The sequence below is a fragment of the Echinops telfairi genome, unplaced genomic scaffold (genome assembly GCF_000313985.2).
Source record: "Echinops telfairi isolate 266 unplaced genomic scaffold, ASM31398v2 ScPeMD7_7467;HRSCAF=8505_1, whole genome shotgun sequence".
NCBI classification, from domain to species: domain Eukaryota; kingdom Metazoa; phylum Chordata; class Mammalia; order Afrosoricida; family Tenrecidae; genus Echinops; species Echinops telfairi.
In genome coordinates this window covers 3,813,401-3,838,384 of record NW_022111368.1, presented here as the reverse complement: position 1 = coordinate 3,838,384, position 24,984 = coordinate 3,813,401, and the positions used below count along the sequence as shown (strand labels likewise).

Sequence of the window (24,984 nt, the reverse complement as noted above, 5' to 3'; positions counted from 1 at the left end):
AAGACTGAGTACAATGAAGCAACAATAGAAAGTAAAACAATAGCTACTACAACAACAACAAAAACCCTATAAATAGTTCAGGGTCTATTTGTTGTCCTTCATGAGTGCTTTCCAGTTGAGTCTGGTGGGGTGCCATGCCCTGGCCCCACATCTCTCCCTGGGAACTTCATTGTCCTGCTCCCCCTGCTGTTCTGCTGCATGCCCCCAGTGGCTGGCTTCAGTGTAGTGAGCTCGGGGTGGGCATAATTCCTGGAGTGTGTCTCTAGTGTTGTCCCCAATGGTGCTATGGGTCAATGAGGAATGCTGTGTCCTCTGGTGAGGCCGCCCCTGTGGTTGTCTGTGTGCATTACTGCTCTGTGCAGAAATATTGTCCTCAAGACTTGGTGAGCCTGGATGTGCTTCACTCCTTTTATTTTATCCCCTTTCCTCCTCATTGGCTCCTGTGTGCTCTGATCAGACAAGTCCCTCTTCCTGAGCTGTAATTTCAGTGCTGTCCTCTGAAGTGAATTTTTCTGGGGCGTACACATGGGATTATTGATTATGTCTCATTACTGTCAACATCTGTGGCCCCTTGTTGCAAAACCATACATAGCCTTGCATTTGCCCATATATGCCTACATACAACTTCACCCATATTGTGTGCTTTCATGCCCATTGTCCATTTCTCTGCACTGGAAAGATACTTGCCACACTTCACCCTTCCCCTCAGCCTGGCCCTTGGTAATGATTAAAGAATAGTTTCTGTGCATTAATCTATTCCTGTCACTTCACAAAAGGGAGAGCATACATGATGTTTTGTGTCCAATTGACTTATTTTGATCAATAGTTAATCTATTTCATATGATATGTTGAAACTTTGTTTCTTTATCAATAAGTCGTATTTTGTTGTATGCGTGCACAATGGGATGTGAGAGGTTTACAAAAACTCACTGCCATCGAGCCAGTTCTGACTCACAGCAACCTGTAGGGTAGGGTCGTACACCCCCATGGGTTTCCAAGACTGTTAACTCGTTACAGGAGTGGAAAGACCCATCTTTCTCCAGCAGCGTTGGCAACCCAGCACAGAACCATTGTGCCATTGAAATATCTTGCTCTGTGAAGTTTCTGCTTATGTCCTTGGCCCAGGTTTTGATTGGGTAATCTGTCTTTTTTTTGTTGTTAATTGTGGAAAGTGTCTATATATTGTAGGGAGTAGAATCTTATTAATTTTATCCCCAAGTCTGGATTTTAAGTGTCCATCTTACCTATTCTTGTGCAGGTGACCCAGCTCATTCTTGTGCAGTGATTTTTGGCTGGTGGGTTTGTCACTCAGAACATATCATAGTCTCCAGTTTCCAGGTGCAACATGTTTTAATCAGGCAGTGACACAGATAAAGATAAAAGAAACTACTCAGATACTAGGAATGTCAAAATCATCGTTGTTATTGACATCCACTCGATTTCCAATGCATATGATCTTATGCGCCACAGAACAAAACGGTGCCTCATTCTGTGCCATCTTCGTGATCCTTTATGGCGCAAGTCTGTTGTTGTGGCTACTTCCTAATTGTGACTATCTGCTTTACACATCAAGGTACATTAGCCTGGAGCGGTTGCTATAGCAAACTAAGGCTTACATCACCAATTATTTCACCCACACACACTCAAAACCCAGGCCACTAAACATTAGAGCTTGTACAAAAACATCTAATCAAATATATCAGCAAATGTTACAAATGTACAATGGAGATATTCACCAATATGTGGAGGAAAAAATGTTAATATAAAGGTGACAGTGATTTTCAATAACTTAGATTTTTCTGGGAAAAAAAAATAGCCACTCTGACACTTGTTTTTCAGCAGGCTAAACTAATTTGCACTGTAATTCTAACTGCTGCCTGGCTATTCTATGCTTTACAAAAGAGAGTAGGTGAGAGGACTTCTCGTCGCTAGTTTCTAAACACACACTGGTATACGAGATGAATTGGAACCAACTAGATGCAGCTGATTTTAAACACACATGTTTCTATCGCAGCTAGATCAAAGCAAGAAATCCTTTATAATTGTCTGGAGACCATGTAATTTACACCTAATGTCTTTCAAAGCCTGCTTGTAAATATTTAGGTAGATTTTAAAAATATATAAAAAAGATATTTGGGGGAATCAATCATGCTTAACACTTTGAGAATCTGGACATCTATTGAAAAATTACCAGCCGTGGGCATTTTATAAGGGATTCTCTCCAAGATCATCTCATGTGTTACAGCTGTAGGTCCAGTTGAATCTCCAGAATCAAGAGACATAGTAGGAACCTGACAGAGGAATATGCTGACAATCATTTATAATGACAATACTGTTAACCCAGATTGCACTGCATACCACTTTAACGGAAATACTAATTAGCAAAATGACAGTGACACCTATTTCCGGCTCATCATGTGTCCACATAAATCATTGTTTTCCAGAGGTGCACACTTAACATCTCTGCCCAGAGATATGGACGGAGGAATTCCCCTGAGCATTTCAATGCAACGGATTGCCATCGAAGCCCATCTGAGAACTAAGGAGGGCTTGTTGCTTCCAAAGTAACCTTCACGAGGAGTGTAGAAATGAGCTTGTGCCGTCACCCTTCCTTGGTTGCGGTAGATCATGTCTTCTGATCTTAGGCATGCAAAATGGGGAGGTGCATGTTGAGAAGAGATGGGGAAGTCTCCTCGACCCCACCCCACCCCCGCCCCAGGCAAGTAAGAAATGACTATTATTGTCCGTTTTGCAGAAATTACCATGGAATTTTCAAAAGTATGCTTCTGAAACAAAGTGACTTGCAAAAAAAAAAACCAAAAACCCTGAAGATGTTTGGAATGAATAATGTTTATTGGATACCTTTCAAAATATGTAGTGCATCTGGGTTGGTGCTACACTATTAACCCAAAGCATAGGTTCCCAAAGGCATTTGGCCTACTGGCTCCTTTTCAGGAAAAAAAAAAAAGCAGTGTCTCCCTCCTCCGAGCAATGAAATCTTTTGTGAGATAACTCTTAATCCTGGATCAAGCCTAGGTTTCTTCTTTTGCAGTAAATCCCCCCAACCATGGATGGTTCCAGTATTTGCCACCCCACTGGAGTGATATCACTCATTTTGGAAAAAACAATGCTCAAAATAATGGCCCCTAGCCATAGGTCCAGTGGATGCTGACTTCTGGTAGCCTGTGTGACAGTAAAACAGCTCAATGGGGTTTCCTGGCTGCACGCTGTGCAGATGTCGACTGCCAGCCTTTCTTCTCTGGTTCTGCTACAAGTACTACCAGTGTTCCCCACAGTGGGCACGAGGGTGATCCAGGAGGGCTAAAAAAGTAAATACCTACACTTTATTCTGGGCAAACATTTTATTTTTCAGGAGACTGCTGAGTGTGTGTGTGTGTGTGTGTGTGTGTGTGTGTACTTTTTTTTTCCTGAAAAGGCAGCAGTAGGCCAAATCAGTTAGCAAACTTATTATTTAAAATAATCAAGATCTTCATGTCCAGGAATTCAGGTTCTAGACTTCCACCTTTTATTGCTATCAACTATGCTCTGTCCACACTCCAACCACTACTTTAAAATTAAAATGCTTGTCGGGACGGTCCCTAAAACACTTTGTTTCTGGGGCTCATTGGCTTTGTGAGTCTATAGGTTCAGAACTTTTCCTACTGTATCCCTTTCTAAGTCCTCCAATGGGATAGACACTAGGCTCCATTTTGTATAGACTTCCCTTTGGGAGTGCTCTGAAGTGGAATGCACACTAATCTAGTTGTTAAAAACAACCTGCACTGAAGGCATTGGCCAAAAAACTAAGGCTTCACTATTGATGGAAGACCAATGAAGAGAGTCCACCAATCAGAGGCAATACTGGAAATGTTCGATTTTTTATGGCAAGAAATTTAGAAAACACCTATCTGTCCAACCAACTGGAAGAAATTTACATTTCTATGGCAAAGAAAGGTGGTTCAAGAGCATGCAGGAAATAGTTAACAATATCATTCATATCACTTGCAAGTAAAAACGCACTGAAGATAACTCAAAACAGTTGCAGCAGTCCATAAGAAAGAACTGTCAGAAATTCAAGCTCAATTCAGAGAAGGTTGTGGAAAGAGGGATATCATTGCAGATGTCAAAGGGATCTTGGTTGAAAGAAGAAAATGCCCAAATGCTGTTCAACTATGTTTTATTAAGAATACAAAGGCATTTGACTATGTGGATCATAACAAACTATGGATACCATTGACTAGAAAGGCTACTCCATAACACTTAATTGTGCTCATGTAGCACCTGTACATAGACCAAGAGGCAGTTCTTTGACCAGAAAAAAAGATTTACTACATGGTTTAAACTTATGGAAGCTCTCTATCAGGGTTGTATCTTTTCACTATACTTACTCAGTCTCAGTGCAGAGCAAATAGTTAGAGAAACTGGACTAGATGAAGAACTGAGCATCCTCAAAATTAGAAGAAGACTCAAAACAACAACAACAAAACATGCTGTGTAATCACCGTATTTGCTGAAAGTGAAGAGAATTTGAAGCACATACACTTCAACCTAAAGAAACTAAGAATCTTCATTACTGGGTCAATAAGCCACATGATAAAATTTAAAATATTGAAAATTTTAAGTTTCATTTTACTTGGATCCACAATCAACAGCCAGCAATCAATAAGCCAAACAACAAATTGCTTTGGCAAATCTCCTGCATGATATCTTTTAAGTTATTAACAAGTAAATATGCCACTAGGAGGAATAACACATGCCTGATTCCAATCATGGTATTTCCAATCATCTCATATGCATGAAAAACTGGACAATGATTAAGAAACACCCCAAAAGAATTGATGCCTCTGAGTTGTGCTATTGGCAAAGGATATTAAGTGAATTTCCAGAAGAAAAATAAAGACTTGCTTTGGAAAAAGCACACCCAGAATGCTTACAAGCAAAGATAGCCAGAACTTGCTTCAAGTACTTTGACCGTTTATCACACAGGTCCAGGAAAGGGCAACATGCTGGGGAAAACAGAGCATCGCTGAAAGAGAAGAGCATCCTCAGGAACATAGATTGACACTAGCTGCAAGAGGGAGCTCACATGCAGCAGCAGTTATGAGGGTGGCGCAGGCCCCAGCAGGTTATCCGTCTGTTGTGCACAACGTTATGGCTCTGAGTATGTGCCCAGCTCCTAACAGCAACACGCTAAGAAACCTGATTGCCGTTCATTTTCTCTATAATATCTGGGTACCTCAATTTTCTTATTGGTATAATGTTTCTCAAATCATCTCAGGAGAACTATGAAGAAAACATTTTTAAAGTTCAAAGGCTTTAGGGGGAAAAAGAAAAAAAATATTATCTAAATATTAAATGTGTTAGTCTAGGTTGACAAGAGAAACAACTCCAGGGATACTCATGTGTGTGCAAGAGACAGCTTTATATCAAAGAGTAATTGTATATTAAAAAGAAATCCCAGCCCAGTCCAGATCAAGTCCCTAAGTCCGAAATTAGCCCCTATGTCTGATACCAGTCTAAAAATTATTTGGACTCATGCAACAGATGCAATGATGCCAAACACAGGAAGATCACAGTCCAGTGGGTGGAAAGTCTTGTGGATACAATGGCGGTAGAAGCATCTCAACGCTGGCGTGGGTCTCCACGTGGCTTCTCCAGTTCCAGGGCTCCGGCTGCCATCAGCATGGCTCCATGTGGCTTGTCCTGTCTGCTTGACAGAAATGTCAAGCAGAGAGAGTGTGTGCCCCACCTCCAGGGAGGAAGATAGGAGTTCCCAGAATCTTCAGGAGAAGGCCATGCCCACACAGAGGCCTCACTGGCTATTACCTGATTGACCACCTAGACTCCACTCCTTTGCACAACTTGACAGGCGATTATGTAACTGCCACATTAAGTGAAAGTAACAGTTCCATTTACGCCATTTTATGACTTAGACTGTTCTTTTGCAACAGACAATTTCAAGGTTGTAACTTGAAATTTACTGTCTTGTCAAGCCAAATTTCTGTATACAGCAAATTTTTGTCTTTGGCAGCTGTCAAGCCACATTTTTATATATGAAATACTCACCAGCAATTAGTTGATTCTGACTCAGAGTGACCTTGTCTTGGGTTTCTGGGTCTGAAAATCCCTATAGGATCAGATAGACACAGCTTTTTCCCAAGAAGTAGCTGTTGGTTTTGAAATGATAACCTTACAGTTAGCAGTTAGATGCCTGATCAATGTCACCAACAGATTCTCCAGTTTTTGTATAATCAATTGTTATTTCCAAGAGGCCTTCATGGGAGTAAGAATGTGTAGATGAATAGATTATAAGAAATGTCCATCATTGCCACAATTATGTCATAAATATAAGTACTTGTACACATAAAAAAGATGAAAGTTCTTAATGAAATGTGTAGGGTAGCTATTTTTATTTACCATCACATAATTATTCATATGATTTGGTAACATCTAAAACATGATTTATTTAATATCTCAACATTAGGTTATAGCACTATAATAAAGATTTCTCTCCTTTCTACTATTCTAATATCATAAAATAAGACAAATATATTCAATTTTCACTCCTTGCTTTTATTTTAAAATCCTTTAGCACTCTAAAAATTTAATCACTCTGTTACTATAGATTTGTTCCGCCATAAAACATTTACCTTTCTCCACACCCTTCCTTCAAACACTTGCAGAAATGAGTTGGGAAGTCTCTTAGATCCTTTTGATGGAAATTTTTCTCACAACATTTCGGCAAAGTCATTTAAACTTTATTTGAATGTTCTCAATTATAGAAAACTCAGTAGTTCTCAAGAAGCCCATTTTATTTCTTTACACCGCTTCTGGGAATAAAACTATTCTTCATATCATACCATGCTGACCTATCTATTTTCTGTCTTTTTCCTCTGATTCATACAGAGAAATGCTGCTATGGTCAGCATAACAGGAGCCTGGTGATATAGTGGTGAGGCATGGGGCTGCTAACTGCAACATCAGCAGTTCGAAACCCCGAGCCACGACAGAGGAAAGAGAGGCCTTCCTCTTCCATGGCGATTTGCAGTCTTGGACACCCACAGGGCTTGGACACCCACAGGGCGCTTCCACTCCGTGCCTTGGGATCAGGATTGACATGGTGGCAGTGAGAGGCAGTGTTGTCTACGATCAGCACCGCAAAGTCACCTCAAATTTTGAGAGCAATAGATGCCCTAGTTTTTCTTCTTGTGGGCCTTTGAGACAATTCTGAGTCAAAGCAACACCCTGTGACTGCCCTATGGGGGTTGCTAGGCGATGCTCTTTCTGGGAGCGGCTTGATCACCAGGTCTTTTCCTTGCTTCCTCCTCTCGATGGGGTTGAATCATCAGCCTTTCCAGAAGCAGCAGTTACGTGCTTCACCACTGTGCAACCGGAGCTCCTGCCCCGTCCCTCTCGTCTTCACACAGACCCTGAGGTTCCTGTGTTCTCTACACCACACCGTTTTAAAATGTTTACGAACCTCGTATTTATCTTTTCAGTAATCTTTTCAGGAGTAGATGTGTTAGTCTGGGTACATAAGAGAGACAAATCCACAGAAACTCATATGTATAAGAGAGAGTTTTATAGAAAGGGTAAGTGCACATCAAGAACACATCCCAACCCAGTGCTGCCCAAGCCCACAAGTCCAACATTAACCCATAGGTCTGGCACCAATCCACAAAGTCCTCCTCCATCTCACAAAACACACACTATGATGCCAACTGCAGGAAGAAAGCCGAATCTGTGAACGTGTAAGCATCTCAGCGCTGGCAGGGGTCTCCACCCGGCTGCTCCAGCACCCAGAGCTGCATCGGGGTAGGTCCATGCAGCTTCTCCTCGGGATGTCTTGCAGGAAGTGAGCCTTTCTAGCTGAAGCAGGGAACTGGCTAAGGCAGCTGCACCCTGGTCTGATCATCAGGAAGCAACAGACCTGAAAACTAGAAAGGCGAGGCTCACCACCCTTCAATTAACCCCACATGTGTTTATCTGCCAGGTTGGCACAATACATTTCAACTATCTCAGTAGAGAAGACTTTTCTTACTTCCTCTGCAGACCTTCATTTGTCTACTTCAGGATACTTTGGCAAGCATGCCGTACACAGGTCTGACCCCTCCTGAACACTGGGTTCACAAACATGCCTCTTTCCAGGGGAAATACGTTCTTTAGTTATGTAAAAAATGTTTTTCAGTCATAATTTTTAAGTAACCATAAAACACCTCTCCTGCCCTGCTTACTTTTGTCTGCCTGTGCCGTTTTAGGAGTCCGGTGGGGTCGGGGGGTGACACAGGGGTGCTGACACCAAGATCAGCATTTCCAGAAAGCTGAGACATTCGACTCCAGTGAAGAAGGGCAAGCTTGGAAAGCCACAGGGCAGCTCTACTCTGTCCTTGTAGGGCCCCGTGAGGCAGAGGCCACTTGCTGGCAGTGAGTTTGCGTCCTGAGTAGGGGTTTTCCCTCATTGCTTTCCGACTGATGTCATCCCTAGAAGTACCAGTTTAGGCAATGCTTATGACTCGAGTTAGGTCTGTTCGTTGCGGACTCAGCAGACTGGGGGTTACGGAGCATCACAATTCGAGGCTGCCAAGAAATCTGTCCTGGGAGGCCCGTCCAGCCCCATGAAAGCCCCAGAATGCTGTGTGGCTCTGTGAATGGCGAGCCCTCTCTTCCCCGGAGCGTGGGACATCTCTCGGACTGCTTTGGTCTCTCAGGAATGTTTGAGTCGGGAAATCTGAGAATCAAAGACAGCTGAAGCCGGGTTTAGAAAACCAGAGTCAAAAGGAATCTTCCATCCATTGGGGCCAAGGAAACTGAGTGGAGCGAGGAAACTGAGTGGAACTGAGTGTATAAGAAACTGCATCCAATTCCACGTTTCCCTCATATCAGGAAGAGTTGTACAATCATTATCACCATCCATTTTAGAATCGTTTCTTCTTCCTTGCACTCATTGTGATTAGTGTAATTATTATTATTTTCAATTGTGGCAAAAATATTCACAATGAGACATTTTCCAGAGCAAAAAAAAGAGAAACTTCAATATGGGACAGCTCATTGTCCATCAGTGAGGAGAGATCGTTTCTTTCTTTAAAAAAAATTATTTTATCAGGAGCTCATACAACTCTTATCACAATCCATACATCCAAGATCGTTTCTTAAGAGCTATTAGGTCCAGGTGTGGATGACTTTGGGAAGCCATTTTGATTTTAATAATTGCACCAAAGGAAATGGGGATGGGAATGGTGAACACAATCCAGCCATTAAAAAAGCAGGTGAAATTGTCTGGAATCGTGGAAGCACACTTTCTTAGAGAAAACAGGGAGCGCTGTCCCTTAGAATCGTAGAAAGATAAAGAATGTGCAATTTCTTACAGGAAATTTGCATCCATCAGTGTATACAACTCCATCGCATCGTGTAAATGCTGTGTCCTAGTGCTCTAATAGAAATGGTGTTTCGAAAACTATCTGTAGCTCCCCTCTCCCCCTTGGGAGAACATTTCCTTGTCCTTCTTCTGAAACAGACCCGCCCACACACTCTTGCTCCACCTCGTACTTGAACGTTTGAAACCTTCAGCTTTGTTTCAGCCATGGTAAGGTTTTTCTAGGGAAGTGTGTTTCAGGTTGTTTAGTCCACTCAAAGGCGGTGTCATGATCATAAGTATATGCATATTTTCCTTAAGAAGCTAGATGGTGATTGTGTTTTTAATAATTTGGAAAATAAAACCACATTGACTATCGAAAAATGATAACTGGGTTTCACAGTCACTCTGTCTCACTCCAGTTAGTTACCTTTAATCAAAGAATGGCATTTTGGTGTGACTAATAGTTAATTATAAATAAATACCAATGTCATCTTACCAAATGAACTTGGACCAGTCAGAGGCCTGCGATTCAGTTATGATTTTAGGTGAGTCAGAAACCCCCCTTCCGATTGCATCTCTTCCCTATCCGTTCTCCTTACAAGTTTACAGAGTAAACGTAGATGATTTTAAAGATCACGGGCTTCTGAATACTCATAGGTCTGTGTTCCAAATACTGTAATTGTGGCAGAGTGGGAGTGCTGTTACCGTCTAAGTGTGTGGTGACAGTTAGATGGGGACTGGCGTATATAACTTGCCTAGAACATGGCATGCACTTGTTAAACACTAGGCATGACCCTTGCCATTAGTATCAATTGCTATGACCTCCTCGTGTGAAATTAGTGGTCCTAAGTCGGGCTGCTAACCTCAAGGTGTCCATGTCAACCCAACCAGGGGTTCTGTGGGACAAAGATGTGGCTCTCTACTCCGGAAAGAGTTACAGTCTTGGAAACACACAGGACAGTTAGAACCTGACACCTATGAGTTGGAATCGACCCCACGGTAGGGAGTACTTTTGAGTGGCACAGTGGTTTCATTCTGGGCAGCTGAGAGGTCTGAAGTTCAAACCCAGCAGAGACTCTGTTGCAGGAAAGAGCTGGTGATCTGATCCAGTCATTGTGAAGCCCACTCCACCCTGTGGGGCTGTTCTGCTCTCTCACCTGGCTGACACTAGGCACACAAGTGACCTTGTGGTAAGCAATAGACACTAGGCGCACAGGTGACCTTCTGGCAAGCCATCCAGTGCTTACCTGACAGCATGACCAGAGCTCTAGACACCCACAGCAGATGTTTATGCACGTGTTCCCGAGACCATGCAAAGGGTGTGCACGCTTGACTGCTCCCCTGGCCTCCAACTGCAATGGTGGAGGCTTGAGCCCATCCAAAGATTCTTTGGAAGAAAGGCCTGGCTGCTTTCTGAAAACCATCCCCTGAAAGCACTATGGACCACAGGTCGACTCGGACGCACACGGGCTGCCACGCGCGCGTCCTCACCAACTCGATGGTGGTTGACTGGACCTGAAATTACAGCGCATTCACGTTTCCACAAGGAGTGTAATCAAGGGGGGTGGGCAGTGAGGGGAGAGGTTTGGGTGAATCGTATTAGTCCTAGAATCAGACAGATGAAAGCAGCAGCATCAAGTAGGTGGAAGTCGTTCTGAGTCAGAACCTGCTCTCTGACAGCCGACAGCACCATACTGGATGGACAAGTTCTTTGGCCATTGTTTTATCTGAATTCTGCGTGCTGCGTTTTATCATAAAAGTTCATTTTGCTATCCATCCCCCCAAAATAGGCATAAAAATAGTGCATTGACTGATGCAATAGTCCATTCATGTTTTAAAAAAAATTAAATAAAGGTAGTCCCTGACTTACATATTGTTCCTTTCTGACTACTCCATTGAATGTAGGTTCAGATATATGTTTAATAACTTTTTTAAAGTTTTAAAAAGAATTGTAATTGTCACGCTCTTTATAAGTGTGCTCCCTTTCTGTCTTGTGTGGTTGGGAGCAGTACACATAAGCATCCACCGTGAGCATTCGGAGCCCTGGTGGTGCTGGCCTGTGTGGGGCCGCTGTGGTAAGCTTTGGAATGGTTACCACAAGGCCAGCAGTTCGAACTCGGCCGCTTCTCGGTGGGCGAAAAATGAGGCTGTCTGAGCCCATGAAGATTTAGTCTCAGAAACCCTCCAGTAGGAGTGGACAAGAGGACGCTGGGTTGGACCTCATATTATTAAGAATTACTGCAATCTGTGTTAAGCCGGGGACACCTGTAAATAGATAACCAATAATTGATTTGCGACACTCGGCCTCTGAAGGTCAATGTGGTGGTGTTGAGGAGCGTCTCACTCCTCCTGCTCCTCCTCCTGCTCCTCTTCCTCCTCCTCCTTCTCACCACCACTCCGAATATCGCCGCTCATCTAGGTTGGGTGTCCCTGGGCTTTGGGACAATGCGATTTTAATTCATTTATGTGAGTCATTAAAATCAATGGCTATTTCTGCTTGTTATGTGCCTCTTGAAGTTCAAGTACTAACTAGTGGGCAGTTTCCTGGCTGCCTGTGGGGTCGTCTTTCTAAAGGAGTCAGCACCCTCTAGTGTCCGCTGCAAGTATAGCAGGTCTGACCAAGGCAAAGGAAACAGGACGGATAAGCCAGCTGACCTTGCAGGGCACACTGCACTAAATCACTAGAGCAGCGGTTCTGAACCTCGCGACCCCTTTGGGGGTTGGAAAGACCCTTTCCCAGGGATCTCCAGATTTATAACAGTAGCAAAATGGCAGTTATGAAGTAGTAACGAAAATAATGTTATGGTTGGGGGGTCACCACATGAGGAATTGTATGAAAGGGTGGCAGCCTTAGCAAGGTTGAGAACCACTGCAGTACAGTCAAATCGCATCACTAGATTTGGAGGGGGTTGGGGTTGGGTAAGGAAGCAGGACTGCAGGTCCTGCCCCAATCCACTATTACTAATATTATTTTCCAAATAAGCCTCAAACCAAAAGCCAACATATATCTTGGATTCAGGAAGGGCTCAAACGAATCAGGCCTTTGCTCCTATTGACAAAGACATTCGCTGCTACCGTGTTGGCGCTTGCGGCTTAGTGTGAAAGGCTTTTCCAAAATGCGAGTGTTCTCCTAGCGCACGGGAAACCCAGCAAGCTCCTCCCAGCCCCTGCGCCCTTCCAGCAGACAGAGAACCGGTGCCATCCCTCCGTATGTTTGACTCTTCTCTTCTTTCAGGTTGTCTACAAAGCCTGGCTCTGTTCCCAGTACTTTGAAGTCACGCAGTTGAACTGCAGAAAGACCATCCCTTGCAAGCAATACTGTTTGGAGGTTCAGACAAGGTGTCCATTTATATTGCCCGACAATGACGAAGTCATCTACGGAGGACTCTCCAGTTTCATCTGCACAGGTACAGTCAGGGCCGTCTGCCGGCCGGCAGCCCGTCTCGCGTGTGCTGTGCTGCTCGCGGCTGGGTGGCTTGCTTGCCTTGGCCTTTCCTCCCACAGGTCCTACCCTGGAAGATAGAGCCTGGAGGTTTCCCCGCTTCCAGTAAGAGGAGCAGAGAGCGCTCCTACGTGGATGTGGAGGCGTTTCCATTGCATGACCCGTTCTTTCTAGGTCAGCTGTGACACCCACGCAAACTCACGTACAAGCTTAATTCTGAGGACAGAAGAGTAGTGGTCTTTCGACCGACTTCAACTTGACTTGGGGGGTGGGAGGGAGGGGCACGCGGTCTGTCTGGACGACCTCCGCATCACGTCAGAACAAAGGATGGGATAAGGCCTGGGAAGCGATATTTCTCCTTCGCGTTCCTATCGCCAGGTTTGGTTTCTGAGAATCCCAGGGCGCGCCATCTCAAAAACAAATGATCGCCAGCTTCCACGCATGTGTGCCCAAGTCGCTTGCTTCTGTGTATTAACGTTATGTAGGAACAGGGGGAATACACTGATTTTATTTCCGGTTAACCATGTTTATTGACTTCTTTGAGCAAATGATTCAGGCCCGGCACAAGACCAATAGCTTCCTGTCGTTTCTGGATATGTATCAGTATGTCCAGTTTCAGACAGAGTAAGATGCAAAGGACCAGAGCAATCTGATTCACAAGTGAAGCGTAGGCAACAAGAACAAGCCTCTTTACCCCCAGCCACGTGTACAAATCAGGGCCACGGTTCTACATTCTCTTTTTGCAAAAAAACGTGTCCAACCCTTAACATCAAGATGGTTCAGATGGTTCACTTTTAAGTTGCATGGACTTATGTAAAACAGAAAACCATACAAACTGTAGACTGGTACGAGTATTATAGTACAAATAACCCAAATTTAGAAACATTAAAGACCTATTTTTTTGAATTACATTTCATGAAGCCCCCCTCTAAAATCAACTTAATTCGATGATCCACCTGAAAATGTATCCAACTATCCCCAAGTTGCATATTGACATAACTACCCATCAATCACACATGCCTCGCTGCCTGCCCTGTTGATTTGCACTCCTAGCTCTAGATGATCAACCATTTCAAAACAGCCTACTCAAGTTTTCCCCCTCCCTCCCTCCTCCCCTAGAACTGATTCTTTCTTATGCTGTCCAAATTTTGAGGAAGGCCATCCAACTGCAAGTTAGCAGAGGTAGCCCTTACTGCTCCTTTTAGCGTGGATTCATGACTTCATAGCCACTCGGTCCCCCGAGAGACATGGGGAAAGCAATACCCTCTGTGTAGGGTTGCTCTCGGGGATTCCAGATAAGAAACCGAGTGGCTGGTCAATGAGCTGTTGCCATTGTAAAGATGCATGTGAGCTAGACGATGGAAAGCGATTTCCCAATCGTTTTCAGTTTCTCCAACTGATTGGATGCTCAGCTCTTTTTTGAGGTGGCCCCTCTTCTCTGGAGAGAGATGGAGGAGAAAAGAGAAAGGGAGGAAAAGAGAGAGAGAGAGGCCAAGGGGAGCCAAGGAAGGAAGGACAGAAAGACACCAATGTGTTTTCCTTTTAATACTAGCCAAAATTCACGAAAGGCTATTAAGTGCTCTTGGCCTTTACCTGGAGCTCTGAATAAAGGAGGTGTCCATTGGAGCCAATGAGGGGTCCAGGATTTGAGTGACGTGGGAGACTTTTGTCTAAAAGTGCCTGTGCCTTTACCTGCACGTCATTTTTTTTTTTTTCGGTTTTCTTGTGAAAAGTCAGCAGCTTTTGTCAGATTTCCAGAGTTGAAACGACCCCACCCCTGATGAAGGAGGGACTGTTTCTTTTCTACCCCCACCCCGAATTTTCTGATCCTTTAGGAGGTATGTGAATCTGGAGTAGAGGTTTGAATCGATGTCTTCTTACTTAAGGTTCTTGCAAGGCCATCAGAATGACAAAGATGGGGTTTGATCTCTTTCTGCAGAGGATGGGCAGAGAGCCCATCTTATTTTTACTTCATTTTCAATCATTATTTGTAAAAATAACGCTTCTGCGGTTACAAGTAAGGAAAGAGGGGTGCATCAACTGGTCCAGAGCAAACCGCTTTCTTCATTAGAAGTCTTCCAGGATCAGCCAGCTGCTCCTTGGCCACGGCGCTAGTGTTCCTCACTACTCTGAGTTCACGTTCCGGCTCCTTTGCCTGGTGAGCCGCTCACAGTTGTGGAGCATGATTTCTGCCAGTCTTTGACTCTGAAGTTCCATTCAATTGCTCGATGAAAAGAATACTAACTTTCAGATCAATCTTCTTTGCTAACATGTGACCCAACCGTCTTTGAATTCTCATCTTCATGATGAGCAGCAATCAGTTCCCACCTTGGGTCGCAATTGTCCCTCAAGGGCTTGGCTATTGCTTGCCTCAGGGAGATACCTTGCCAGTGATGCGAATGACACCAGTTTGCCCATGGGGGAGGGGCTCCCGCGCAGACGCCCCAACTCCGACCCCATTTGGAGACACAGTTTAAAGGTGCTGCCATGGAGCGCAGACCCCAATGTCCTTCTGCTTAAACCCATGCTGCTGAATGAGTCGGCCAGCTTCCAGCGAACTGAGGAAAACACAGGTAGTCACAAGCGTGTGTTCCTAAACTTGAAGCCATTTCCCTTGGGGAAATGCGCCTCCTAGAGGGGGACCAGAAAGGCCGGTGGCCAGACATCCAGATGACTACTCGTTTCGATGAGCTTGGACTTCACCCGAGCCATTCCACGTGGGTTTCCAAATGAAATGCTTGCGCGCTCAAGAAACCCCAGACTGAATTGAGTAGACCCTGAGGGATGTTTCTTCGACTCTCCTGGTTGGCTGCAGAGATAACCTTGGGCCCTAGCAATGTTACGTGACCACAAGTGATAGTAGATCTCTTCGATGGCTTATTCGTTGAATCGGGTACATTGACAATCACCGAATTCATTGCTGTTAAAAGAAATTAACTGACTAGGCTAGCTTGAATCTTGCTTTCAGTAATGTCGTTGGTTTGTTTTCAATTCAGTCAGGGTTTATTCCATTATTTATGCTAATAAAAATGGCTACCTCTTAGATGGAGCTTTCTTCAAGTTCAGCAAATATAAGCATAGCGGTTGCCCTGCCATCTGAAAATATTCCCAACGTTCAGCTACCATAGCGCTCTGCGAAGGAGCCCTGCTGATGTAGTGGCTGCCAGTTGGGCTGCTGACCACAGGCCATCAGTTCAAAACCACCAAAGAAAGGAGGCTTTCTATTCCCCCAAAGGGCTACCGTGTTGGCTTCCCTGTCCTGTAGGGTCACTGTGAGTCAGAATTGACTCCATTGCATTTAGTTTCTTTTTCCCTCTTTTTTGGGGGAGCATGGGTGGGAGAGGTGTTGAGAAAGCTCCTCTAAGATGCTAGTGAAAATTATCTACACACTTGTGTCAGCCGCTGAAAGTATTCAGTAAGCAGATTACTGCAAAGCATCCTGAGCCACTGCTGCCAAGTGCAGCTCCGTTCTGTTCAAGGTGCCTCTCTTTAGTGACAAGCCAGCACTGCGGTGAAGACTCTCCTGGGGGGATAGAACATTATAGGACCCCGGTTCTTCCTCCCATAACATTTCTTAGGCATAGAGTGGTACTTGTGGTTCCTATAAGCCCCCCAAAAGTGAATGTTGGTCCTTTGAATTGGTGAGTCATTTGGAAGGTTCAAAACAGAGTGGTGGTGGTGGTGGTGGTGGTGGTGGTGGTGGTAAATCCTTCTAATCAGTGGTTCTCAACCTTCCTAATGCCGAGACCCTTTAATACAGTTCCTCATGTTGTGGTGACCACCGCCCCCCAACCATAACATTATTTTTGTTGCTACTTCATACCTGTCATTTTGCTACTGTTATGAATCAGGCAACCCCTGTGAAAGGGTCGGTCGACCCCCAAAGCGGTCACCACCCACAGGTTGAGAACCGCTGCTCTAAATAATCAGGTATCATTTATAATCATGGTATCCGTTTTCCAATTCAGCGATCAGTGCATCATTTCCATAGGATGCAAGCATGACTTGATTAGAATGTTTACAATTCATGTTTTCTGATCATCTACCATGTTTCATGCCTGCCCGACCTCTGCAGCCAGCCAGTCAGACAAGAGTCGAAACCAAAAGTGAAATCTGAAACCGCACATGCACTGCCGCACACTGTCTTTGATTAAAGGGCAGTAGCGCAGGTCCTGACCAAATGGTCTCCGGCTGCAGATGCAGATGTCTGGAAGGCTGTGCCCTTGCGTGGTTCATTCTGCTCTCGGCTGTTGTCAGAGACAGAGGCAGGGCACGTTCCTTACCTGAGACGTCTCTGGATTCTCAGTGAAAGAATCGTTCTGGCATGTTCCCGGACGACGAGCGTTTGAAGAATTCATCAGAAAGAACTTCTGAAGTGCCATCAGTCAAGGTGAAACCTGTTATTTAATATTAGGCATCCTGAGGTACAAGTTACCCACGTGGTGCTGTTAGTAGCAGCTGGGTTTGCACCGTGTGTGTGGTCCGCCCCCGTTCATGGAAGGGAAGGAGACTTTGTCCTTGGACCCCTCTGTGTCAGCCCATCACGGTGATAATTACGGGAGTTCCCTTTTCCACACTTCCTCTCCTTATTGGGGACTCCCTTAGAGAAATCCTTGATTGCCTACAAGGAACCCCAGTGAAAGAAACAGGAAGAGCAGAGTATCATGGTCTGTGGTGCGAGAGTAACAAACATTATGAAAATCACCATTTGCTTGATAAATAAAATCGCCTAGATTGGGTGCTATATTTTTCCTAGAGAAATTATCCGTGGGAAAAGGAAGTAAAAGTCGGTCCACCGCAGTGTCACTGACACTGGAGATAAAACATATTTTGAGAATGATATGTAAATTCCACATTCCATTTTTTTTTAACCTGTGACAAGAATGAGGTTATGTTTCTGCCGCTTGAGAAAATACTGTGGGCAGTTGCGGTGAGTTACCTTGACAGGCCGGATGGTGACGTGCGCTGGGGTTGTGAGCCATCTCGTGGCGGTGCTGGGCTATGACACCCTCCTCCAAGGGGACCGACAGCCTGCCGGCGGTCAGACAACTGAGCCAGCGCAGACCAGGGCAGACCCAGTGCCCTGACACACAGCTCACCTGGAGAACCCAGTAGAACGCGGGGTCCCCTCTGGGTGGTTCAGCTTTTACATCTTTCCCGGAGGGTTCAACCATGAGAACTTTGATATGAACATGGATCAACTTAGAAAGGAGCTCAGAGACCTGTGTGCAGTCGTTGTTGTGAGGTGCCATCAAGCAGCCCTGGCTCCTAGTGACTGGAGGCACAACAGGGGGAAACACCGGCCGGCAGGCCCCTCAGCACTCGCTCGCTGTTCCTCACCATGGAAATTCTGGTAGCTGGCGACTCCTAATTCATTTGTGAGAGTTTGCAGCTGTGAAAGCAGGAGCACTTTCAAAAGGTTTGTTTAGCGAGTACTAGTTAGTTGAAAAGGATGTGTAAAAATATTTTCTAAAATGAAAAGAGTGCTTTTACTTTAAAAAAAGAAAAAAAACACCTCCACCCTCCATATATTCGAATTTGCGCATTTGTAAGCTTTTTGATATCCCTATTTTCTTCACGTGTCCATCTATTTCATAATATAAAAATCACGCTTTTAATTTTTACAAAGAATGCTAGGTGCTCACATAATTATAGCATTATTTAATAGTCATTGACAATGCTTGAACATTGTCAAAATATGTCAAAATCCTAACAGGTATAGTGGAAGCACAGGCAGAGAGGGAGGGAAAGGAGCCAGCACAGCCTAACAGCAAACAAACAACAACCGCTGGTGGGCATGGCTCAGGGCAACCCTTCAGGAGTGGGGAGGGGGCGGGGCGGGGAGGGGCTGCTCCTGGGGGTTTCTGACCCTGGAACCCTTTATGGGAGTAGAAAGCCTTGTCTTTCTCCCGCAGAGTGGCCGGTAGTCATAAAAAATGGTAAAAACATGCAAATAAATAAAAAGAAACATAAATTAAATATTATAGTAGCTTCATGTTTGAGGTCCCATCTTACATGACTATACTACACTTTCTGAGATTTAGTTAAAATCCTATCTTTACTGGTGGATTCAGATCATGAATACATTAAGACAGTTTTTCCTGGCATCCTTCACAACAGCTCTAGCTTGGCTTCGGAGCACAATGTCAGGTGAGATCAGGTAGAAATTAGGGGTCTGCATTCTTCTCGTGACTATGAATTTTGGAAAGGCATACCGACTGCAATGCTTTATGTTCCTTCTTCTACAAAAATGAGATAACAGTGTTTAGCCTCGTGAATTCATTGTCCCCAGGCTTCTTGAGAGCCGAGTGCCCAGTTCAATAGGCCATGTGTCTGGCCCCGTCTGACCATGCTTGCTGACAGGTCAGGTGTTACAGCTTCAAAAGTGACTGCAGGTTTCATCCCGGGCCTAGTGCAGTAGGATGGCCTGCGGGTAGGAAGGCTTCTGACTTCAGTCCACTGGAAACCACCCTTTGCCAGAGACCAGGGAAGAGCTTGTGGATAAAGTCATCTCCATCTTGCTGACTTGGACACACTTTGGGAAAATTCTAACTTTCATGGACCTTTCTGCGTTTCATTTCTATGCTTTGCCTGATTTAAGAGGAGAAATGAAAGAGATAAGATGACCCGGGAGCATGGGAGAAAATACTCAACAACAGTATGCCTGAGCTTTTCATGGACAGAAATGGAATCAGTCTCAAGAACAATCCAACCTAGAGCTCAGGGCACACATAGGTTAGCAACACCAGGGGGCTCTATCCGGCGGAGTCAATGTGTATTTGGTGCCCTATAGTCTTGACACGGTGCGCTACAGGTAGGCTGCGTAGAAAACATGTTAGCTATCCTCTGGTGCCCCCTTGGAAGACTCACTGACATCAGCCCACAGTTGCCTATTAACCTTCCCGTGTTGGGACACAGGTGTGCTTCTGGCAAATATGCCCAGGCCTCTCTGAACTAGCTGGAATGGATAGTACCCTTTACCCAAGTCAGGACTTTCGAAGACTACCCACAAAGCGGGGAAGGGCGGTGGATGTCAGGCTCCTAGACAGCTGAGTTAGTCTGTGCTCAGGTGGAGACTGGATGGAAACATTCAGGGATCATCCCGAGAGCAAGAGCAGTCATGGAGCCCAAATCATTATATGCCCCCCCTCCAGAACTACAGAACTGTTTATGAACGCTGAACCTCAGAAAGATTTACAGTCGAGTCGCAGGAAAGGCGGCGCTCTGGTAGCAGTGTGGCTGATGTGTCAGATTGCTAACCACCAGGCTTTCCACTCCAATAAAGAGTTATGGTCCCTGGAGCCACGGGGACAGTTCTACTCTGTTCTCCACGTGTAAGGTTGTTATGAGTTGGAATCCAATCCACGACAGTTTTTTGTTTGTTTTGTTTATAGTTTGAGCAGGCAAGGCATTAAGTCATTGGAAGAAGTTAATTCTGGAATTTCGGTCTTTCAAGGATAACTTTGGGCCAAGACGAATGTTCCACAGCAAGTGAAAATCTAGTTAATAAAGGCATGTGCCTACTTTGTCTGCATTTAAAAGATTTTTGCTAACCATGAATTCCTGGTGCTACAGGGCGTTAGAAATTGGACTGCAAATCTCAAGATCAGTCATTTGAATTCATTAACTGTGCAGGGGGAAAAAGATGTCGTTTCTACTCAGAAAGAGTAACAGTCTTGGAAATACACAAGGGCCGCCCTACCCTGTCCTATAGGATCACTTTGAGTCAGCAGCGACTCAAGCACTGTGAGTCTGGTTTACTTGGAAGCATGTGTCCCATCTTTGTAGCGATGCCAGACAAGGCGCCATTTTGAAAATTGAAGATTATCTCCAATGGCTACAGAGTCAGGCAATTTTAGAGTAAATTTGAATGACAAATTCCTCCAGACTAATCAAGCCCCAGTGGCTTGGTGGGTTATGCTGCATTGAGCTGCTAACAGGTCAGCGGTTAGAATCCCAGCTGCTCCGCCTGAGAAAGATGGGGCTTTCTGCTCTCATACAGATCGACAGTTCAGAAATCCAAAGGACCCACCACTGTCCTACAGAGATGGAATTAACTGGAAGGCAGTGTGAGTTTTTCCATTTCTTTGATTACACAGCCCTAAGTAGTCATGCCTATTGTCTCACCTCCAAAAGGAATCAATTATTTCAGAAGTAGGAATAGATCCACATTTACTGGCTATTAGTTTCATGTTTCAATGACTACATGTTTCTCCTACCGTCAGACCATCCAGGATGTCAAGCATGTAGGCAAACATTTCATTCTCTTGTAACAAAGAGAGGGAAAGCTCGTTCGTGGATAAGGTAGAAGAGGGGTTCAGCTCGCAATCTGCCCTGTGCAATTTTCCATAGTTCAACAAACAGGTCCTTCTTGTAAAACAGCATAGCTCACACTAAAAAGAAAAAGTGCATGTATTTTGCAACAGAGACCACTTTTCTGCTTAAATGCAGAAAGGACAACTTGTCCTGCTCTTGTTGTGTCCAGAGTTTGTGCAATTTTCTCTGGAAACTGTTATGCTTAGAGGGCTATCATTTTCAGATAGATTGGCTCGCAAGTTCATTGGATTTTATGTTCACATGTACCCCGATGTGCTAGCGCACAGACAAAGAGGGAGGCTTCAAAAATGGTTTGCTTTCACAGCGCTGTGAGTGTAAATGACCTTCCTCGAGTCTGGGCTCAGTCACTTTCAGTTACTTTTATCTTGTATCTTATAACCGAGACACATAAATGTTGGTTAGTGTCTCATGATGAGAGAAGGTATTAGGTACATTTAAAATTTTTTTAAATGACCCGATTTTTCTCAATTGTGAAACCCTGTCTTTTCAATCTTTGGGGTTTAAATAAGGTAGATGGGAGTGTCGGTGTCCTAAGATAGAATTCATCAGATAATCATAATACCTAGTGCTTACCAAAAGAATATCACAATGTATCTTCAATGTGTGTTTCTCTTCATATTAGCAAAATTCGGAGGCTCAAGTTTTTATATCCAACATGAAGCCATTATTCAAAACTATTTAAAACCTTTTCTTTGGAAACAGTTTTCACATAGTTCAGTTTTCTTTTTGTGCTTTGGGGATAGTATCCAAATGTGTATGTGGGCATACACATATATATAATTAACTCTTTTATATATGATTATTTTATATAATGTATGGGTATGTTTATTTACAGCTATATTTATATGAATATAATTTATATACATGCATACGATTCAAGTACCTTATTGTTGAAGCCTGTAGGCAATTCAAGCTGGAAACTTTAATATTGATTGCTTTGTTTGTTTTAGCATGGCTTCAAATTTGACTTTGAAGTCAATTTCAAAAATGAAGTGTGTCCACTCTAGGAAAGGAAGCAAGAGCATCAATTCCCAGGGGGGAAACAAACAAAGCTAAATCTTGTTTAGTAGAAAATGTCTGCTTTAAGACCATTTTATTGCCATTATTGACTTATTGATCATTCACTTCCAAATATGGTATATTGCCTTTTTCTTTTTTTGCTAATTTATACTGTAAAGCCTCATCAACCTGTTTCAGGGAAACAGTGAAAATACAGATTTCAGCCCAGACACCCTTACTCATGAGTGCAGGCATTCTTGCAACCTTCATTAATTTGTCTTCAGTTGCTTGACCTTCTTCGTGACCAGAGGACAAAACCAGTTCTAGCGAGTCTCTCCTTGTAAAGGCAGAAAAGCCCAAGGCAGACTGGGGTCTCCTTCTTACTCCGTAAGTTCTTGTTGGACAGGTAGTTTTAAAAAGTTTCATCCTTTTCATAATAGAGAAGAGAAAGACCGTTACTTCTGATCATTTTAATGTGTATGTCATATGTACACATAAGAATATAAGGTCAAAATGTCTATAGGAAATATTGGATTTAAAAGCCCAATTTTCAAGATATGACTACAAAACCCAAACAGTGTTCAATAGCCATCTTTTGTCTCGTCATGTAAGTAAATGTCTGACGTCGGTTGAGTAGACATCGTCACAATGAGAACCTGCATCTTAATTACCTCCTTCATACTCACCACTGCTCCTTGATCTCCTAGAGCTTTATAAATAGGTCTTCAAAGACTCTGCACATGAATAGACACCACCTATATGATTAGGCAATTACATGACCACAGTAAAGTTCCTTGGACAGTTGCTATTAGATAAACATGGTACAATATTTTAAAATGCAAAGAGTGGAAACTGTGTTGACCAGTTATAGATGTCTCATGGTACATTTAATCAGTATTTAAAAGATGGCCATTAAGGCTCTTTCCAACCCTCTGTTATTCATTGAAGTCCAACAAGAAATATTTTTGTTGCTACATCATTTTCTACACACGCGAGTTTATCTGTGTCAATAGGGAACCAGCACATGGACATACCACTCAGAAAGCAAAGCGTCTGTGCAATTAGGAAGATTTTGCCTTTCAATCTATTCTTGATTCTGATCGCCCCACTCCCCTACTGCCCTAATTGTCTTACAGGAGTGTTTCAGCTCCTTAGCAGGGCTTGATTTAACCATGGTTGACTCCTCCAGCTTCATTTATTATCAGCTCCCCTTTGGGATCCAGCCGTCCAAATGCTTGTCAGCCACTCAGGTCCTTTTGCTTGACACACTCAACCAACACATCTTCCCATGGTTAATCCCTCAGCATCTCTTCACCCTTTACCCCTTGGAAATCAAAGTTAGAGGTGTATGAGCAGGGTCACCTCTAGTGCTCCCCCTTTTGTAGCACCCACTGGGCTGCAATTTAACCACGTGCTTGCCTGTCTCCTTCCCATTTTATGATGCATTGGATTAAGTAGGGACTTTTCTTCTTTGTGATCTGTCCATTCATCATTGCAGAATATATCTATTTGGGGTCGAGTTTGTTCTATCAGGCTATCATTTCTAGTTTGATTTTATGTGCTACTCTTGTTGTGTTTGAAGACATATACAGAGTTGTATGCCCAGTATGTTTGTGCTATGCAAATAACATTAACTAACAGGAAAGAAGGGAGAGAGGGAGGGAGGGAGGGAGGGAGGGAAGGAAGGAATCAGGAAGGAAGATGAGGAATTTGTGGAGTTGTTCTTTTGAGACAGCCAAGGGTCTCCAAAGAAAAAAATAGTAAATTAAGGAAGGCGGGGTAATAGGAACGTTGCCCAGCCAAGTCAACAGGTGCCTTCTACTTCCAAGCCATTGTCTGAACGTGGTAGTAAATGCTGACAGGCAAAGAGCCAAGGGCTACATACACTTTAAACAAAATGTTCTCCATTCATAGTATCAAATAAGAACAGCATGCTTGTATTTCAGAGATTTTTTTTGTCCTTACATTCCACTCCTCCTGCCACACGCAATGTGGGATTCAGGATGGAACTGGACGCAGATCATTGCCATTGGGCTCAGCACAACCTGAAATGCTTGGACTTAAATTTGTTAAAGCCTAGGAAGTGATGAAACATATAACCTCATGAGACTTACAATTTAAATGCATTCCCAAACCTAAACAATATCTAGCAATTTTGGAATAAAACTAACACAAGAATAGAATAATGTCTCAATCTTGTATGAAAATGAAATGTACTTAGAAGTTTTAGAGGATTATAGGACAGGAAATAATAGAAAGGAATTATAAGAATGATGAGAGAGCTCAGCTGAGAAGATTTGGAGGATAATCTTAATGTGAAGAAAGTAATAACAAAGATGAAAGGGTATTAACATTATAGATCATATTTAATATAAAATAAAAGTATTTTCGCAAATGTCCTGTCTCCCTGTGAAGACCTTTGGAACCACAATGAATTTGCAATGCTATTGTGCAAGCTGTGTCCAGTTTTCCTGCTTTAGTAATTACAGTGTCTTAGATCTGAGTCTGCAAAAGCCTTGTGTCAGGAATACACCATCTATGAATTTTCACTTCTAACATCTGACCTAATAAGTCACAAGGTAGATTGCCTTCTTTTTGAGAATGTGATTCTTTTTTCTCTATCATGCTACTATTTTTCAGTCTAATTTTACATGCCACTCCTATGATTCAGGAAGGAAATACAGACTAGTATTGTCTTACACAGTAGTTTTACTATCTGGACAGCTTTTGATCTCTGAATCTCCTTCTTTAACTGTTGTTTCTGTTCCATGCCAATAAATCCACTCTGTCTCACAGTGACTCTGTAGTACAATGTAGAATTGACCCTTAGCGGTTCCTAGGTGGTCACCTT

General features: G+C 43.6%; 1 protein-coding gene across 1 annotated transcript in view; it reads left to right on the top strand.

Annotated features, from left to right (window-relative positions):
* NALF1 (NALCN channel auxiliary factor 1) overlaps nucleotides 1–24,984 on the top strand; it is a gene marked incomplete at its 5' end in the record, with an annotated part of 791,674 nt that overhangs the window by 719,448 nt on the left and 47,242 nt on the right. Inside the window, one exon of the mRNA XM_013005128.3 lies at nucleotides 12,591–12,762. Within this exon, the coding sequence (XP_012860582.2) occupies nucleotides 12,591–12,762 (172 nt within the window). The remainder of the gene's footprint in view (nucleotides 1–12,590; nucleotides 12,763–24,984) is intronic.